This window comes from Gopherus evgoodei, chromosome 5 (genome assembly GCF_007399415.2).
Source record: "Gopherus evgoodei ecotype Sinaloan lineage chromosome 5, rGopEvg1_v1.p, whole genome shotgun sequence".
Lineage (NCBI taxonomy): Eukaryota > Metazoa > Chordata > Testudines > Testudinidae > Gopherus > Gopherus evgoodei.
In genome coordinates this window covers 416,122-431,889 of record NC_044326.1, presented here as the reverse complement: position 1 = coordinate 431,889, position 15,768 = coordinate 416,122, and the positions used below count along the sequence as shown (strand labels likewise).

The following is a 15,768-nucleotide window of genomic DNA, read 5'->3' as shown; positions in this document are numbered from 1 at the left end:
GGGCACAAGCACGTGGCCAGCGAGGGAGCCCCGCCCCCTCAGCGCTACTGCCTCGGCGGAGACGTCAGTCGGAAGTGACGTATTTGTGCTGGGCTCATGGTGTCGTCATTTCCGGAGCTGCTTGGCCTTGTGGGATTGTAAGATGTCGGCGATCAGCGTCAGGGCAGTTGCCGGGGTGAGACCCGCGCGGGGGCCGGCGGGACGGGCCCGGGCCTGGGCTCCTCCTCCTCGGGTGGGGAGGGGGACTGGGGTCGGGCTGGGGGGAGGAGTGGGCAGGGCTGGGGGGGAGGGGTCAGGGACTGGGGTCTGGCTGGGGAGGGGAGTGGGCAGGGGAGTGAGGCTGGGGGGGGAGGGGTCAGGGATCGGGGTCGGGCTGGGGGGAGGAGTGGGCAGGGGAGTGAGGCTGGGGGGGGAAGGGGTCAGGGGGCTGGGGGGAGGAGTGGGCAGGGGAGTGAGGCTGGGGGGTAGGGGTCAGGGGGCTGGGGGGAGGAGTGGGCAGGGGAGTGAGGCTGGGGGGGGGAGGGGTCAGGGGACTGGGGTCGGGCTGGGGGGAGGACTGGGCAGGGGAGTGAGGCTGGTGGCGGGAGGGGTCAGGGACTGGGGTCGGGCTGGGGGGAGGAGTGGGCAGGGGAGTGAGGCTGGGGGGGGAGGGGTCAGGGATCGGGGTCGGGCTGGGGGGAGGAGTGGGCAGGGGAGTGAGGCTGGGGGGGGAAGGGGTCAGGGGGCTGGGGGGAGGAGTGGGCAGGGGAGTGAGGCTGGGGGGTAGGGGTCAGGGGGCTGGGGGGAGGAGTGGGCAGGGGAGTGAGGCTGGGGGGGGGGAGGGGTCAGGGGACTGGGGTCGGGCTGGGGGGAGGAGTGGGCAGGGGAGTGAGGCTGGTGGGGGGAGGGGTCAGGGACTGGGGTCGGGCTGGGGGGAGGAGTGGGCAGGAGAGTGAGGCTGGGGGGAAGGAGGGGTCAGGGGACTGGGGTTGGGCTGGGGGGAGGAGTGGGCAGGGGAGTGAGGCTGGTGGCGGGGAGGGGGGCAAGGGGAGGCTGGGAGCTGTGAGTTTCTCATTCTCTGCCTCCTTCCCTTACAGGCTCTTCTGCGCGCCCAGGGTCGCGGGGCCTGGAGGACCCTCAGTGCCTCCGCTGCCCCCCAGCAGACACTACGAAGCCAGGTGAGAGATCTCCTCGGGGAGATGAAGCCTCCCATCCTTCCCGCTCCCCTGGGGAAGCTGTGGGAGCAGGCGCCAGGGGAGACACAGTCCCTGTCTCAGGGGAGCAGGGCCGGGCCAGGCACTGCTTGGGGGTTTATCAGATTCACTGCAGCTCTGCTGCCAAGTCTGGTTCCTGGCTATTCTGTTCTTATCCTATTTAGGGCCCTGCCCCGTGCTCATCACCTTAGTAGCTAAGTGCCTCCCAGTCACTCACGGAGAGATGTGCTCACATATCCCGCATGTGGTGTTCGATCTCCCGGCGGCTAGCGCGTGGGCTCTTCTGTGGATTTGGTTTTTAGGGGTCTGAGTCTTTCTCCAGCAGAGTCAGATGGGGAGGGTAGCGGGTAGATGGATATTTTTCTCTATTCGAGGAGCAAAGATGCAGCAAAAGAAACGAAGTGCTGAGGATGCATTAAGAAGCCGCAGGAAGTAACACGGAAAACAGTGTGTGGGATAAAGTGGACTCATCTGGAGAACGATGAGGCAGGGGCTGAGAGAACCATTTAGTGGCTGCTCTGTGCAATGAAGAGTAGCCATTGGTGACTGCATCTTGAGGATAGAGCTGTGATTGTGAAGGTCCTAGTGTTGCTTAACTCATGGTTGTGTTGTGATTCTGATAGTACCTGGTGCTTTTCTTAAAGCCCCAGCACCCGATGTCAAATGTTAGCAGTTCTTATGATGCAGAGAAGAACTTAAAATTGTGAACCCAAAATGCTCAGAATCCAGAAGGCAAAGAGAGAACCCCACGTTATTATTTAAATGTTAAAAGACCTATTTTTTTAACCCATGACTTTTTGGAGCTTTGCCCTGGGCTTTTGAATGCTTGGGGTTGGCAGTATAGAAGTTTAGAGAGGATAATTACGAGTCCTGAGGTGGAGTTTACATATAGGGAGAGATTGCAAAAGCTAGGGCTGTTTAGCCTAGGAAGGAGAAGACCTATAGGGACTCGACTGATGGGATTTTATGACTTCTTGTGGAAGTTGGTTAGTGCCTTTTTTTTAGCTTTGTCTCGTGGTTCACTGAATATAAATGACAGGTGAATCTAGAACAACTAAAAAGAAATTGTTTATACAGAACATGGCTAAATAATTTATAGACGCACAGGGTCAAGGTCCGATACTAAGGTCAGATTTTTTAAAGGGCTGGCTAAGCTTGTGACTAAGACCATTCTATAGAAGTTTGTGCTGAAATGGAGTAAAAATCAAAAATCCCATGCTTCAGGATCTCAGTTGATCACTACAGTTATTAGGAAGGGATATTTTGCCCTATATACAACAGTGGCCAGGTGCGCTAAGATTTTTCATCTTCCTTTAAAGCATCAGGTGTTGGCCAGCGTAGGAGTGGATGGACTAATGGTCTCCTGTGTTAAATATGGGTGCCCTGGTAGTCTTTGTCTTTCTCCATCGTGGGCTGAGGAAAAGTTTATGCAAAATCTCCATCTCAAGTGCTTGTTCTCTGACTCTTTTGCTTGTGGTGCCTGTTGATTGACATTAACTGTAACTGTTGATATAAAGACACTCATTAATTTTTTATATGGGTCAATGTCCTGTAGTTTAAATTAAAGGTAAAGCTGTCTCCTGGGTACAGGGAATAAATACCATGCAACCTCTGACCCTCTGTGCTACTTTCAGGTAGCAAGCTTTGCCCTGCGCATTGGGTCTTACCTGATTTAATCCATCAGAGAGAGTTTCATGGAGGAACTGAATGTTGCTACAGACTGTCTTGGGTCAGTTTCTTCTGGAAGATTCCTGTATTCTCCTGCATCAGAGGCCAGGTGTTTCCCAGAGACACTGAGCAACAGAGGGGGTCTTAGCGCCTCCCATTCACCCTTTGAAAGTCTTAAAGACTCAAATCCTGGTACCAGCTCCGCCAAGGGGCTTGTCCTTGCACATACCCATGAGATTCAGAGAAGCAGGTAAAGGCATTAATTACCCCCAACATTTTGAGAATGGCAGTTCTCATCTTCCAGTTTCTGGCAGTAGCGTGAGAGCCACCTCTTACTGGGTTTGCTCTCTCAGAAGAGGTGAGTGCAGTATTGCAGATAGGGAATGCACTGTCCCACTCTCGTTGACTGATATTGTGTAGGATGGTGGCAGGAGAATTAACCCCTCTCTGTTTCCTGTTCCAGACAGAGAAACATGAAGGGCTGTTCAAGGTCACCATGCTGCCTGGAGATGGGGTTGGCCCGGAGCTCATGCATTCTGTCAAAGAGGTGTTCAAGGTAATAGCCACTTACTCCTCACTGAGACTGAGGGGAAGATGGAGAAATGACGTAATGGCAGGAGCTGTCTTGCAAGGCAGTTGGATTGTGTATGTGACTCTTGCCATATCCAGGCGGGACTGTTATCTGCCCCTTGCTCACAGACAGTTGTGGGTGGATAAAGCCATTTTAGTTCTTAAACCCTTTTCTGTAAGTTAATTGAAGCTCAACTCACTTCTCTTTCGTGCTGAGGTAGGGTTCTAGACTGAGAATCCTGGAGGATGATCTCCCCTGTTCTCCTCAGAACAAGTTCAGCATGGGTAGCAACCATGCCAAGCTTCCCACATGTACCCCAGTGTGCACCGACCCTAACCTACAAGGGCCCATTTCAAAGAGTGAGAAGATGAGGTCAGTTTCTGTGTCCCAGTCAATCCTTGTGTCTCTGATGTGACTGCCGACAAAATCTCGTACCTGCTGTGGCGGTGGCTCTGATGTGAGTGCTTGAGTCATCTACACCAGTTGTGTTAGGGGTTATAATGCTGTTGTTGCTCAGATGTTTTAACCATACTACAGCCCTGCCCTGACCAAGGTAGTAGCACAGTTTGGGGACAAATTTAAAACAGTTAGATACTGGCTTTGTTACAAGACAAACCTGCTTTTAACCATGGCAGGGGCAACTGTTGTCAATGAATCTCCTGACATGGAGGTAGTTGTATAAAGTCTCATCTGAACTATACTAAGAGACTGGACTGAGCTCTGGGACCCAAGTAGTCATCAGATGGCAGAAACTTTCATTCGGAAAAATAATTTAAAATATTTCATGATTGAACACACAAAAGGAAATGACTTAATCACTCGTAGTAGCTGTTAGGTACTGATCACCGCCCTTTGGAAAAAGGATCCAACTCCAGAGGAATGGCTCAAAAATATAGCAGGTGGTTGTTATGGAAAAATTAATACACCAGTTATGTACCCAGAAAACTAGCCAGAGGACAAATAGATACTTTGGTATTTGGTTACCATTTATTAAATACTCAAAATACATTCGCTTTCTAAAAAACGAGCACACCTCTCCAAATTTTTTGAATGTTAATATTTGATAGGTACAACTGGTTTGTTAAATATATGTAATCAGAGAATTCACTCAATTTAATAAAATGACAAGTCCCGAGTAGTGTCCAGATGCTCTCTCTAACACTGTAACACTCTGTTACAGAGACCCATTGTTTGTATTTCAGTATAATGTTTATCTAAACCGAAGTTCAGTGGTGTGATGATTGTCTGTCTCCTGTAGTTACATGCCTAGGATTTGTAAATCTGTTAACTTCCTAAACAAAGACGTAGTTTCAAAAACAATAGCATTTCACTATGAATCTGGAGCTTGATTGGATAAGTGACCTAGAGATCAGAGGCTCTGATCCCATTCCTAACCCCTAAAACCATCCAGTCTCCTCCTCCCAATACACACTACCCTCAGCCTATGCTTGGAGGGGAACCAGAGACTTGACAGTGAAAGGCTCCGTATCCCAATCTCTTGATCCACCAAGTCACCAAGCTCATTTTGGCTAATACATATAAAGTGATTTAATGAACAGCCTCTGAACTCTGACCCAGCAAAGCTCTGTCTTTACATCTGTGTCTGTATTGGGCAGGCTGCTGGTGTCCCTGTGGAGTTTGACGAGCACCACCTGAGCGAAGTGCAGAACATGGCATCAGAGGAAAAACTGGATGAGGTTGTCGACTCTATGAAGGAGAGTAAAGTGGCCATTATAGGTATGGGATGGTGGCAGCTCACTGACTGCATCTCTCAGGTGTACACGGATCTTTGCCCACTCCATGCTACAGAATCTCCCCCAGCCTCCAGACCGCACTTTCAGACTGCGAGGCTTCTTGTGGGCTGACAATTGGAGAAGGAAACTTGGAGCCAGTTTTCTGTCTCCAGCTCTGTCACTGAGTTGCTCTGTGACCTGGAGAGGCTCACTTAACTTCTGTGCCTCAGTTTCTCATCTGTAAAATGAGACTGGTACTTATCTGACCAGCTAGGGAGTCTTCTGACCTTTCTGACCCTTGGATGGAAAGTGTTTGGCATGTTCAGTAATAAAAAGGGGGCACTGAGGGTTTGTGACACTTTGGTGCAGGAAGATGAGGTGCTTCTAGGGTAATCTTACTGCCTCCCCACACAAGGCGGGGGGGGGGAGGTCATGCTGCTGTCGCATGTCAAGATGGGAAGGAGTCGAAGAGCTTTTAGCTTTCTCTGCTCTGATGTTTCATACACCAGGGATCCCAACGCACTTTGCCCAATGTCTGTGTAAAGCAGACTCAGCAGCAATAATGCACTTAGCAGTGGCTCATATAGTTCAGGACCACTTTATCTTACACAGTATCTTCTGTACAATCTGGAGCCCATGCTGGCATGCAGATCTAATACAAGGGCACTGCAGCTTGGTATGTTAGAACCTGCTGATGGCTGAGGGAGTATCGGTCAGGACAGTGGAATTGTGCCAGATTCTTACAGAAGTGCCTGGGGATTACAGTCTTCTTCCCAGACGCTGCCATAGCTGGGTAGCAGTTGTAGTAGTCTGGGTAGTCTTGTCTCCTCCAGCCAGCACTCCTAGTGTCATCCTAGAGCCCTAGATTTTAAGGCCCAACAGGACCATTAAGATGATTTACAATGGCTCTTTCATGATGCTGGGCAAAAACCTTCACCCAGTGATTCTTTCATAGAGCATCTTAGGGCTCAGCTTTAAACACAAACCTTTTAGCATGAGAGCCAATCTCTTTGTAAGGACTTCAAGTGATGGAGGATTTACCACATCCATTGGTGAGCTGTTCCAAAGGGTCATTACTCTGACTGCGAAAAAACTGCATCTTATTTTCAGCTTGAATTTGTTTAGTTCCAACTTCCAAGCATTAGATCTTGTTCTACCTTTGTTTGCTAGATAAAGAGCCTGCTAGTATCTGATGTCTTCTCCATGTATAAGTACTTATAGACGGAGATCAATCAAAAAAAATTATTAAAAATTATTAAATTTGCCTCTTAATCTTGTCTTCAGTAAATTTAAATAGATTCAGCTTCTAAATATCCCATGGAACGCTTTGCCAGTGGATGATGTGAAGGCCAAGAGTATAACGGTTAAAAAAAGAACTAGATACATTCATGGAGGGATAGGTCCAGGATGGGCAGGGATGGTGTCCCTGGTCTCTGTTTGCCAGAAGCTGTGACTGAGTGACGGGATGAATCACTGGATGATTCCCTGTTCTGTTCATTTCCTCTGGGGCACCTGGCACTGGCCACTGTCGGCAGACAGGACACTGGGCTTGATGGACCTTTGGTCTGACCCAGTCTGGCCGTTCTTATGTTATCCTGACCAGGCATAAGTTCAGATTCTGCTGTGAGACTGGCTCACGTAATATGTGGCCCAGAGGTACCAAGGGGCCGGACTCCAGTGAGCTCTGTACATGTGCAGCACTGTAAGCTCCTTACGCAAGGGTAGAAACAAAATCCCCTTTCCTCCCCCCGTGTCCCATGCTGTGGGGTTCCGAGGGTTTCTAGTAGCTGGTAGTTGATTTTGTATGGGTGCTTTCTACTAGTTCTGCTGACATTTCTGTCATCACAGGAAAGATCCACACTCCCATGGAGTACAAAGGAGAACTGGCTTCCTATGACATGAGGCTCCGGTATGTTTCTGCCTTGCATGTTCAAAGCCCCTGCACGTCAACAGAAGTCAGTAAGAAATCTCCTAGCACAGTGAGCTATTCAGGGTGTTCTGGACACCTCATCTATGAATGACATTTAGGAACTAAGCCCAGGGCAGGGGTGAAGCTCATGGGTTATCAGAGCACAAACAGGCATCAGCAAAATCTTCACTGGCCAGACACTTTGTTTTTCTTACTCATGATCTGTTGACTCTGCTTCCTGCCATGTCTTGGAGATCCTCCAGGAAAAGTTGGTAGGTGGGGTTTGGGATGACTGTTTATGGACATGTCTCTCAGAGGGCCCAAGAGGCCTCACTGGAGAAAGGAAGTGGAATTAGCAAGTGGCCAGCAAGGGGGGCTAGGCTTGTATGGAAGAGTCTGTCTTTAAAATTCTGATCAAGACGGGTCTGTACCATCACACGGCGTTTATTGCTGGCCTGGAGGTGGGAAGAACTTTCCTGATCCCGATGTTCCCCTCACAGGCGCAAGTTAGACCTGTTCGCCAATGTTGTCCATGTAAACAGTTTACCTGGTTTTAAAACACGACACAACAACTTGGATCTTGTGATCATCCGGGAGCAGACAGAGGGGGAGTACAGCTCTCTGGAACATGAGGTAGGGAAGCCTCTGTCCTGCACCCCATCCCTTTCTGTGCCATATGGGGAGACCAGCTCTGGGCCTTGTATCTAGTACTTCCCTGCATTGGACCGTGGTGAGTGTTGCTGCCCTTATGGCCTTGTCCTCACAGAGTTTGGCTCACACCCTTCTTGAGTGGTGGCACTAGGAGCATGGGGATATGGGAAGAGTGATCCTGGGTGATGTGGGTGTTCAGAGGGATGGGCTGAAGAGGAGAAGGTGCTTGTAACTAGACTGTGTGACAGCCAAGGGGCTGAAGAGGGACTAGAACTATCTACGAGGACTGGAAGCGTGTAAAGCCCAAGAAGGAAGCGGGATCAGTGTGGGACAGGAGCTGTAATCAGGCCTGGTGGCATGACTCCAAGGAAAGGAAGATGGCCAGGGACTGGGAGAAGCTTCCTGCCAGCGTTTGGCTGGAGAATGGTCTCCCAAGGAGAAGTGGTGCTTTGGGGACATACTAGTCTGGTCAGAGCCCTGGAGAAAAGACTTTTGGGGCCAATTCCGTAGTGATGCTTGAGGAGATGGGCTGTCTTGAGTCCCTCGGGGGCCTCTCCCTGTGGTGTCACATGTTTGCTCAAGGGGGTGCACTACATCTCTTCCTCTACTTTGGGGAGTTAAACTCCACTTCCCTTGGAGCCCGAGCCCAGTGTCAGTCCAGGGGCGATAGCTGCAGCCCAGTGCCATGCAGGCTGGCGGGGCTGAGTGGGATCTCCTTGTTGGGTGTGCGCTGCCAGCTGTGGCAGAGCACGGGGTTGTGTGGGACCTGGTCGAGCACAGCCAGAGCCGCTATTGTGTTTCCGTCAATGTTCAGAGCGTGAAGGGAGTCATTGAGTGCCTGAAGATCATCACCCGGGACAAGTCGCAGCGCATCGCCAAATTCGCCTTCGACTACGCCACCAAGAAAGGGCGTTCAAAGGTCACAGCAGTGCACAAAGCCAACATCATGTGAGTGCGATGAGACAGCTGAGATAGCACAGGGATCAAAGTGGGGTGTCTAGCAGTTATGGGATACGCAGCAGCTGCCACCCAGTGCCCTGGGCGTAGGTCTTTGAAGTCCCCTCTGTCTCCTGGAAGGCCTTTCAGTGCAACCCGGAGTTGAGTGGTGGTCACACTTCCTTGGCGTTAGTGCTCTTTGCATGTGCTTAAAACAACAGCATGGGAGTAACTGAAAGCCCAGCAGTGTGAGACAGTTGGGCCTGGCCGTGTGTCTGCAGGGTGTTGACGGGGAGGGTGAGATGCTTGTTCGCGCTCTGGGTGAAATTCTGGCCTCATTGAATTCAGTGGCAGAACTCCCACTGGCTTCACCTGTCTGTCATACGTACATCTACGTTGGTGCGTCTCTGAGCTGTTCTGGGTTCAGTTTCGACGGAGAGCGTTTTGAAAGGAACGGTCAGAAAGCTTGTTGGGTGGCTGAGTCCACTGTCACGCCCCTGCTCTCCCTGCAGGGGATGCTGGGGCAGCGCGGAGTCTGTTAAAATGAATGTCTGTCACTTTCTTTTTCTCAGGAAGCTGGGGGATGGGCTCTTCCTCCAGTGCTGTGAAGAGGTGGCAGAATTGTATCCCAAGATCAAATTCGACACCATGATAATTGACAATTGCTGCATGCAGGTGAGAATGGCTTGCGGTCCTGTCCCCCAGTTCACCCCTCTGGTGCTGATGATCTGTAAAGAACCTAGCTTGGTAGCCAGCAAGCTCAGGTGCACCTGGAATGCTGTCCATGACCTGCTTTGTGAGGGACGCAGTGTTAACTGGGCTGTCGCATCACTTTGTATCGTGTCCTGTGTCGTGCACATGGACACGCAGCGCCTTCCTTTCAGGGCTATGCCAGGAGCTGTAGGTGCCCAGCACCTCTGGTAATCAGCCCCGTCTTGCAGAATTCGGCTTCCTGCAGGAGCTATCCTGACAGATGAGTAAATTCTCTGTTTCACCATCAGTCCCCCCAGGAAAGGTTGGTGGTACCCAGGGTTTCCAGACTGGTACTTCGCAGTGACAATTTTGCCAGGTTTCTCTGATTTTCTGTCTGAGAGCGCATAGGATCTGAGCCCTGGCGGTGGACGTATGGGTGGGTGGCTTTATTTCAGTAATATTCCCAGTGCCTCTTGGTCCTCAGCTGCTGGGGCTCTGGGCGCAGCCACCCATCTCGCTTCTGTCCTGGGAACTCTTGAGGCAGCTACATTGTCATCTCGGTTCTCTCAGCCCAGTGCGGCTGCTGAACCTGGGTGTGTCCCAAGAAGATGGTTTGCCTGTTAATGCCCAGGTGCTAATCTGTGAATGTCATTGCTTGGGCCCCTTGTTGGCCAGTCTAGGGCATGGTGAGATCTGCCCTTTGGGGAGACCCCATCAGCACTGGGGTGCCCTGAAGTGCTGCAGAGTGCACTAGCCCATGCTGATTTGTAGAGGGGAGGGAATGGTCTCATGCACATCCACTTCTGTCCCCTCTGCCTAGCTGGTGCAGAACCCCCACCAGTTCGATGTCCTGGTCATGCCAAACCTGTATGGAAACATCATTGATAACCTGGCTGCTGGCTTGGTGGGAGGCGCCGGTGTGGTTCCCGGAGAGAGTTACAGTGCTGAGTATGCAGTGTTTGAGATGGTAAGGGACCCAGGTGTGCCACGGCTTCAGTGTTCCACTTGGGTGACTTCCCCTGTTCATCCCCTCTCCGTCACACAGCAGCTTTGTACCCTAGTTTCTGTCATCTTCCCTGTCTCCTGCCACAGGGCCGGCAGATCCAGAGAGCCCTGCCCAGGATGGGGCTGGACACCCCCCTCCCCCCATGGCAGCAGTGTAGAACATGGTCTGATTGTGGTTCTCTTCATGCAGGGTGCCCGCCATCCCTTTGCCCAGGCCGTGGGCAGGAACATTGCCAATCCCACTGCCATGCTGCTTTCCGCCGCCAACATGCTGCGGCATCTCAAGTAGGTGCTTGTTCTTAGATGTGTGCGCATGCTGCATTACATGTGTGCAGGTTTCGGGGGCATGCCGGCCTGTGGGTGGGCAAGCCAGGGGAGCGGGGGCGAATTCCACTGGCATACACAGGGCTGGAGCTGAAATATTCGTTCTTTTTGCTAGCTTGGAATATCACTCCAATGTGATCTCCGATGCGGTGAAGAGGGTGATTAAAGTCGGTAAAGTGAGTACCGGGCAGCCTGAGCCCTTACCTCTTGCCTGTCCTGGTCCAGATCTCCTGGAGTATCTGCTTCCTTTCTGGAGCCTGCTGGCTGGGACTTCTCTCTGGCTCCCGTCCCCAGGGAAAGGGGGAGCAGCGCACTGGGTTGAGTCTGTAGGGGGATTCCTTAGCCCGGGACTGGCCTTGCGTAGCGGGGGGGACCTTACTGCACCAGAGCAGACTGATTTGCAGGCCCTGTCACGCTTGTCTCTGGGTCATTGTTACCTGCACCAGACTGAGTTCCTGTTGTGACGGCGGTGGAGATGTTTGGGCCGCTCCCCAAGGAGTTCTTGGGTAGAGTTCTCTCTCCTCAGGAGAAATCGGATCCCCAGGCAGAGGTCACTGTCTCACCATCTCCGTGGCCAGGTTATCAGAGCTGTCCGTGTTTGTAGAACAGGACGCAGTTTGTAGAGGCTGCTGTTTAGTGTCTCGCTCCCTGCTCCTCCTCACACCTGAGGCTAGTCCCTGCTGGTTGTGGGGGGCTTGGTGTGCTTTAGCGTCTATTCCAGTTTGCAGCAGGGCTGTGGGGGGAGTGCAGGAGGTTTTCAGGAGGAGGATCAGGAGCTGGGGGAAGCTGCTTTGCTGTCACCATGTTTCCTGTCCCATCTTGTGTTCGTTTCCCTGGGTTCACATCCACATTTCTTCCTTTTTGTTTCTCCCCCTCCCTGTGTTGGATTTTTAGGTTCGGACGCGGGACATGGGCGGTTACTCCACCACCTCGGACTTCATCAAGTCTGTGACTGACAACCTGCACCCACACTATGGTGTCTAGGTCCCCACCTGAGTGTGGGAGTTCCTTGGACTTCACTTTGTTCTCCAGCACCCATTTCTAGCGTACAAACCGAATGGACCTTTCTCGCCCTGCTCCCACCCCTAGGGGAGAACCTGAATCATGTCACCCGCTCTTAGGCTGCCGAGCCAACCTGCCAGCCTGAAACAGCAACCCAAAGAGGGAAGGGACTTGCCTCTCCTCCAGCCTAGTTATGTTACCAACCTCAATCATGGTCAGATGGTCACCACAAAGAGATGTGGTCTGAGTGCCTGGGGTCTGATCCTGGCTGTCCTACTGGTTCATTGTGCAGCCTGGGCCAAGCCAGTTCACCTCTCTCAGCTTCCCTCTCTGTGCAGTAGGGACAGTGCACGGGAGTTCAGGGTCAGCTAGTTCACATTTGTACCATGCTTTGCAGCTGAGAGAGGACAAACCCTAAATATTCCACTGCTGCTCCAGCTAAGGCCCCCCTGCAGTGTGGCTGACTGGGGTTGTTACGTCCAGGTGGTCTCGTCTTGTCCCTGATGGCAGATGCTCCTGCAGCACCAAACTCCAGAGGGGCCGTAGCTTGGGACCACCCAGGGTGGAGACCCCTGTCCACAAAGTGACAAATGAAGTCTAGTATTGGCTTGGAGGGAAGCAGAATTTTATCCCTGTTAATGTGAACAGTGGAAAAGTAGGAAATTTACATCTCTTTGTGTGGGGGGGGGGGGAGTGGGGAGAAAGCTTTATGTCCTTCTAACTTCATCCTCCTCTCAAGGAAAGATGCTTTCCCTACTCGGTTAGCAATAAAATTCAGCCCTGGCCTTGGACAGAAGTCTTAGGCACTGAGCAGCACTAAAGGGCAGCAGGCCTGGCCCGCTCCTCCCAGCTCAGAAAGGCACCCCCTAGGCAGGCTGGCACTCCAGGAGACATTGATCTTCCCAGCTGACGCAGACCATCCTTGGGGCTGGGTCTGTATCTCCAGTCTGCTGTCCTGCCAACCAGCCTCCCTGACAAAGCTCAGGCCCTTCCTCAGGCTGGCTGCTGGGGAGTGCTCTAGGCCAGTTCACGTGCCCCCCTCTGGTGTGCTTCCGAGCAGCGTGCAGTCCCAATTACTGTAGCATCGTCCTGCCTGTCGTGCATGCTGCCGCCCAGCGTCGTTCACTGCAACTCAGCGCGTGCTGGGCAGCCTGTCCCCTTGCATTCAGATGGGGCTAAGCTGTGGGGTGCACCGGGGAGAGGCGGGGGGTCATGAAGAGCATGGGGCCCTGCAGTGACTTGTCGCATTCCCCAAGACAGCAGAACAGCTGCTCTAGCCAGACCTCTAAGGAAGAAGAGGCCAGGCTGCATGCATCAGAAGGGAGGGGTTTCCTGGGCCGCACATTTAAAATGTGGTGTGAATGATGCACTTGCTGCTTTGCATGCATGGCGTGCACTGGTGTCATTGACGCTGGATGCCAGCACCTCCCTGTGCAGGCAGTCGTGCTCAGAAAACACACTCATGAGTGCACGTGTGCTAGTGGGAGCTTCTGAAACACTGGTCCTAACCAGGAGGTCTGGCTTTGAAGGGCTAAGGGACCAAGACTTCTTCCCTGGGTAGAATTCCAGCGGGGCCAGGGTGGGAGACCCAAAGGACCCTAACAGCAAGGCTGCAGGTAGCTTGTAGGTCGTGGATTAGGCAAGTGGGCTGTGCCAGGCATACACCTCTCTCTGGCCCCTATGCGGTGCTGGGCCGCTGCCATGCAGGCTGGGAGCTCACTTCAGGACATGCAGGATGTATTTATTGGGCTTTGTAGTAATGCTCATGAATAAATTGTCAAACTCGCCCCTCCTGCCCTGCCTCTTCTCAGGCGCTGCGTGTCTCCGGGAGTTCTAATTCCAGCCCTGCATGCAGGGCTCTCCCCAGCATGTTACGGGCCTGGCAAGAGGCATCCTCCTCCCTCGGCCCTGCCCTGGTAGGCCAGAGCAGGAGCCAGATTGCTGCAGAGTGAGAACCCAGCCGTGCTGAGCCCGGAGGGAGGGAGGGAGTCGGCCCCAGCAGGAGAGCAGCTCCTCAGCTGTACTCTTTTCCTGTTGGCTGGAGCTGTGGAAGTGAAAGCAGTGCCTCTGGGAGCCGGCCAAGGATGGAGTAGGCCTGGGTCTCTGTGTGGGTTGTAGGGATTGGCCCAATACCTCTGCTAGATGTAGTGATTCCTGCTGAGAGGTGGGGGGAGTCCGGTGCCTTGGGAGCAGGAGAGCCTGGTACGCTCCATCCCTGGAGGTCTCTGCCTGTCATTTAGCAAGTGTGCAGTGTGTGTGTGCAGGTGTCAAACACGTGCCTAGGACCCTGGTTACAGACCAGAGCCCCAGCCTGCCTGGTGCTGTACACAGAACAAAAAAATGGTTCCTGTGCATTTAAGACCAGGCAGGTGGAGAATGCAAGAAACCAATGAGAGAGTATTGATAGGCCGTGGTATCAGCGCCCCAGCAGCCTAACCAGCGTCACAGGAGTTCTTTTGCTGGGGTCCCAGCAAAGGAGAGAGGTGGAGGAGGATGAGGTGGTTTTGTGGCTGTTTACAGGGCTCTCCTAAGGGGGAGGGCAGCAGAAGAGACAGCAGCCTAGGGCTCCTTTGAAAATGTAGCATTGGGTGATGGACGCTGAGCTCATGGGCTGATAGGTCGGGTAAGGACAGGCTGAGAAGGGCCTTGATGTGCCAGAGGAGCCAGGGGAGGTGTACGGCAGCCTAGGAAAATGAGCCCCAGCAGCACTGCATGGGTCGAGGTGGGGCAAGAGGGCATGTGGGGAGGCTGGAGAGAAGGGCCTGGCAGTGAGCGAGAGTGAGACTGGGAGAGGAAGGCTGAGAGGGTGGAGCTGGGTGGACAGCAGATGGCATCAGCAGGGAGGAGAGATGAGGCAGGAGCAGGCGAAAAGCCACCCCCCTCCCCCCCACACACACACAGTCTGCCCTAGGTCAGGGAGCCCGCTGCAGAGGCTGCATCAGCCAGAGGGACCCAGGTGTCCTGTGCTCCAGGCCTGCTGCCCATGCAGCAGCTTCACCCAGGGTGGGGTGGGGGGGGCACAATGGGCGTTTTCAGATTTGGGGGGACCAGGGCTACTGCCAGTCAAAGCAGGGGGTGTGTCCATCCACACACACACCCCCTGTGGGTAGCCTTGGGCCAGCCCTGTGCTGCTGGCAGTGGTCTGCAGCTGGCAGGAGGAACAGCTATCTCCTAGCAGCCGCTAGCATGGGGGAAAGCCAGCGGAGCCGGCTGGAGCCCAGCCCTCAGCCGTTCCTGTGTCGAAAGGCCTGGCCTCGGTGCAGTGCAGAATGCACTGAGGGCTCCTGCATGTACCTGTCTGTGCCATACTAACAGGTCCCACCCCTCTCTCTGCAGGTGCGCACGGGAGACATGGGCGGATACGCCACATCTGTTGACTTCACCCAGGCTGTGATGGCAGCCCTGGCTGACTAGGCCCCACAGAAGCTGCTGTTCCTCCTGCTTGCTAATCCTCACTGCTTTGAATCCAGCTGCCTGGTAATTTGTAGCCTTCAAGGGGGAGCATCCCCCTGCACAGGCCTGTCTGTGTCATGCACAATAAAGCAGCCTGCAGGCCACACCTCTTGCTGTGGGGGTTCCTGTCAGGAGGGGGTGCTGCTTGGTCTCAGCTCTCCCTGCACCTGGGCCTGTGGTGGAGCCCAGGGCAGACACTGGGTGCCAGATGTGGGGAGATAGAGGCCCTGGGCATACAGCCCCCTCTGCCTCCAGAGTGGGGGGGAAATGTAGGAGGGGCTTTAACCACTTCTTGGGAGAGTGCACCCCCCACCCCCGCTTCAGCAGAGGCCCAGCTGGGTGGGGGCACAGAATGGACCTCACTCCCTAGCTGCTAGTTGTAAAAAGGGTCACTGCAGTAGTGCAAGGTGGAGGGGGGGCTGCCACCCCTGCTGGCCTGGACTCAGCAGCCTACAGCTGCTGCCACAGGGACCCTACTCACCCAACCCAGGGCTCTTTCCAGCCCTTTGCCACCTTCCCCCTGGGGAGCAGAGCTCAGGCAGCCAGCCAGGAGCTCTCAGCAGCACTGGTTGTAACGTCTGTTCTGCATTTTGTCAAAGCACCCCCAGCCCTGGCTCAAAACTAAGAATT

At 53.5% G+C, this 15,768-nt stretch overlaps 1 protein-coding gene across 3 annotated transcripts; it reads left to right on the top strand.

Moving 5' to 3' along the window:
* IDH3B (isocitrate dehydrogenase (NAD(+)) 3 non-catalytic subunit beta) lies at positions 1–15,244 on the top strand. 3 transcript variants are annotated; one of them, XM_030563968.1, is made up of 12 exons: positions 2–175; positions 1,077–1,157; positions 3,325–3,417; positions 5,049–5,169; positions 7,014–7,074; positions 7,575–7,707; positions 8,540–8,673; positions 9,234–9,336; positions 10,175–10,321; positions 10,550–10,644; positions 10,799–10,859; positions 15,022–15,244. In XM_030563968.1, the coding sequence occupies exons 1-12, from the start codon at positions 143–145 to the stop codon at positions 15,097–15,099; spliced, it is 1,140 nt and encodes a 379-aa protein (XP_030419828.1). In that variant the 5' UTR covers positions 2–142; the 3' UTR covers positions 15,100–15,244. The 3 variants fall into 3 exon arrangements, with proteins under 3 accessions (XP_030419829.1, XP_030419828.1, XP_030419827.1); XM_030563967.1 differs by having other exon boundaries at positions 3–175; positions 11,578–15,244; XM_030563969.1 differs by lacking the exon at positions 3,325–3,417 and having other exon boundaries at positions 1–175; positions 11,578–15,244.
* Positions 15,245–15,768: the final 524 nt, after the last annotated feature.

Excerpts from the sequence above, each read along its gene's own strand:
- IDH3B (XM_030563967.1), top strand. The coding sequence starts at position 143 with ATGTCGGCGATCAGCGTCAGGGCAGTTGCCGGG. Across the intron at positions 10,322-10,549 it reads AGTATGCAGTGTTTGAGATG|GGTGCCCGCCATCCCTTTGC; the intron begins GTAAGGGACCCA and ends CTCTTCATGCAG. Across the intron at positions 10,645-10,798 it reads AACATGCTGCGGCATCTCAA|CTTGGAATATCACTCCAATG; the intron begins GTAGGTGCTTGT and ends TCTTTTTGCTAG.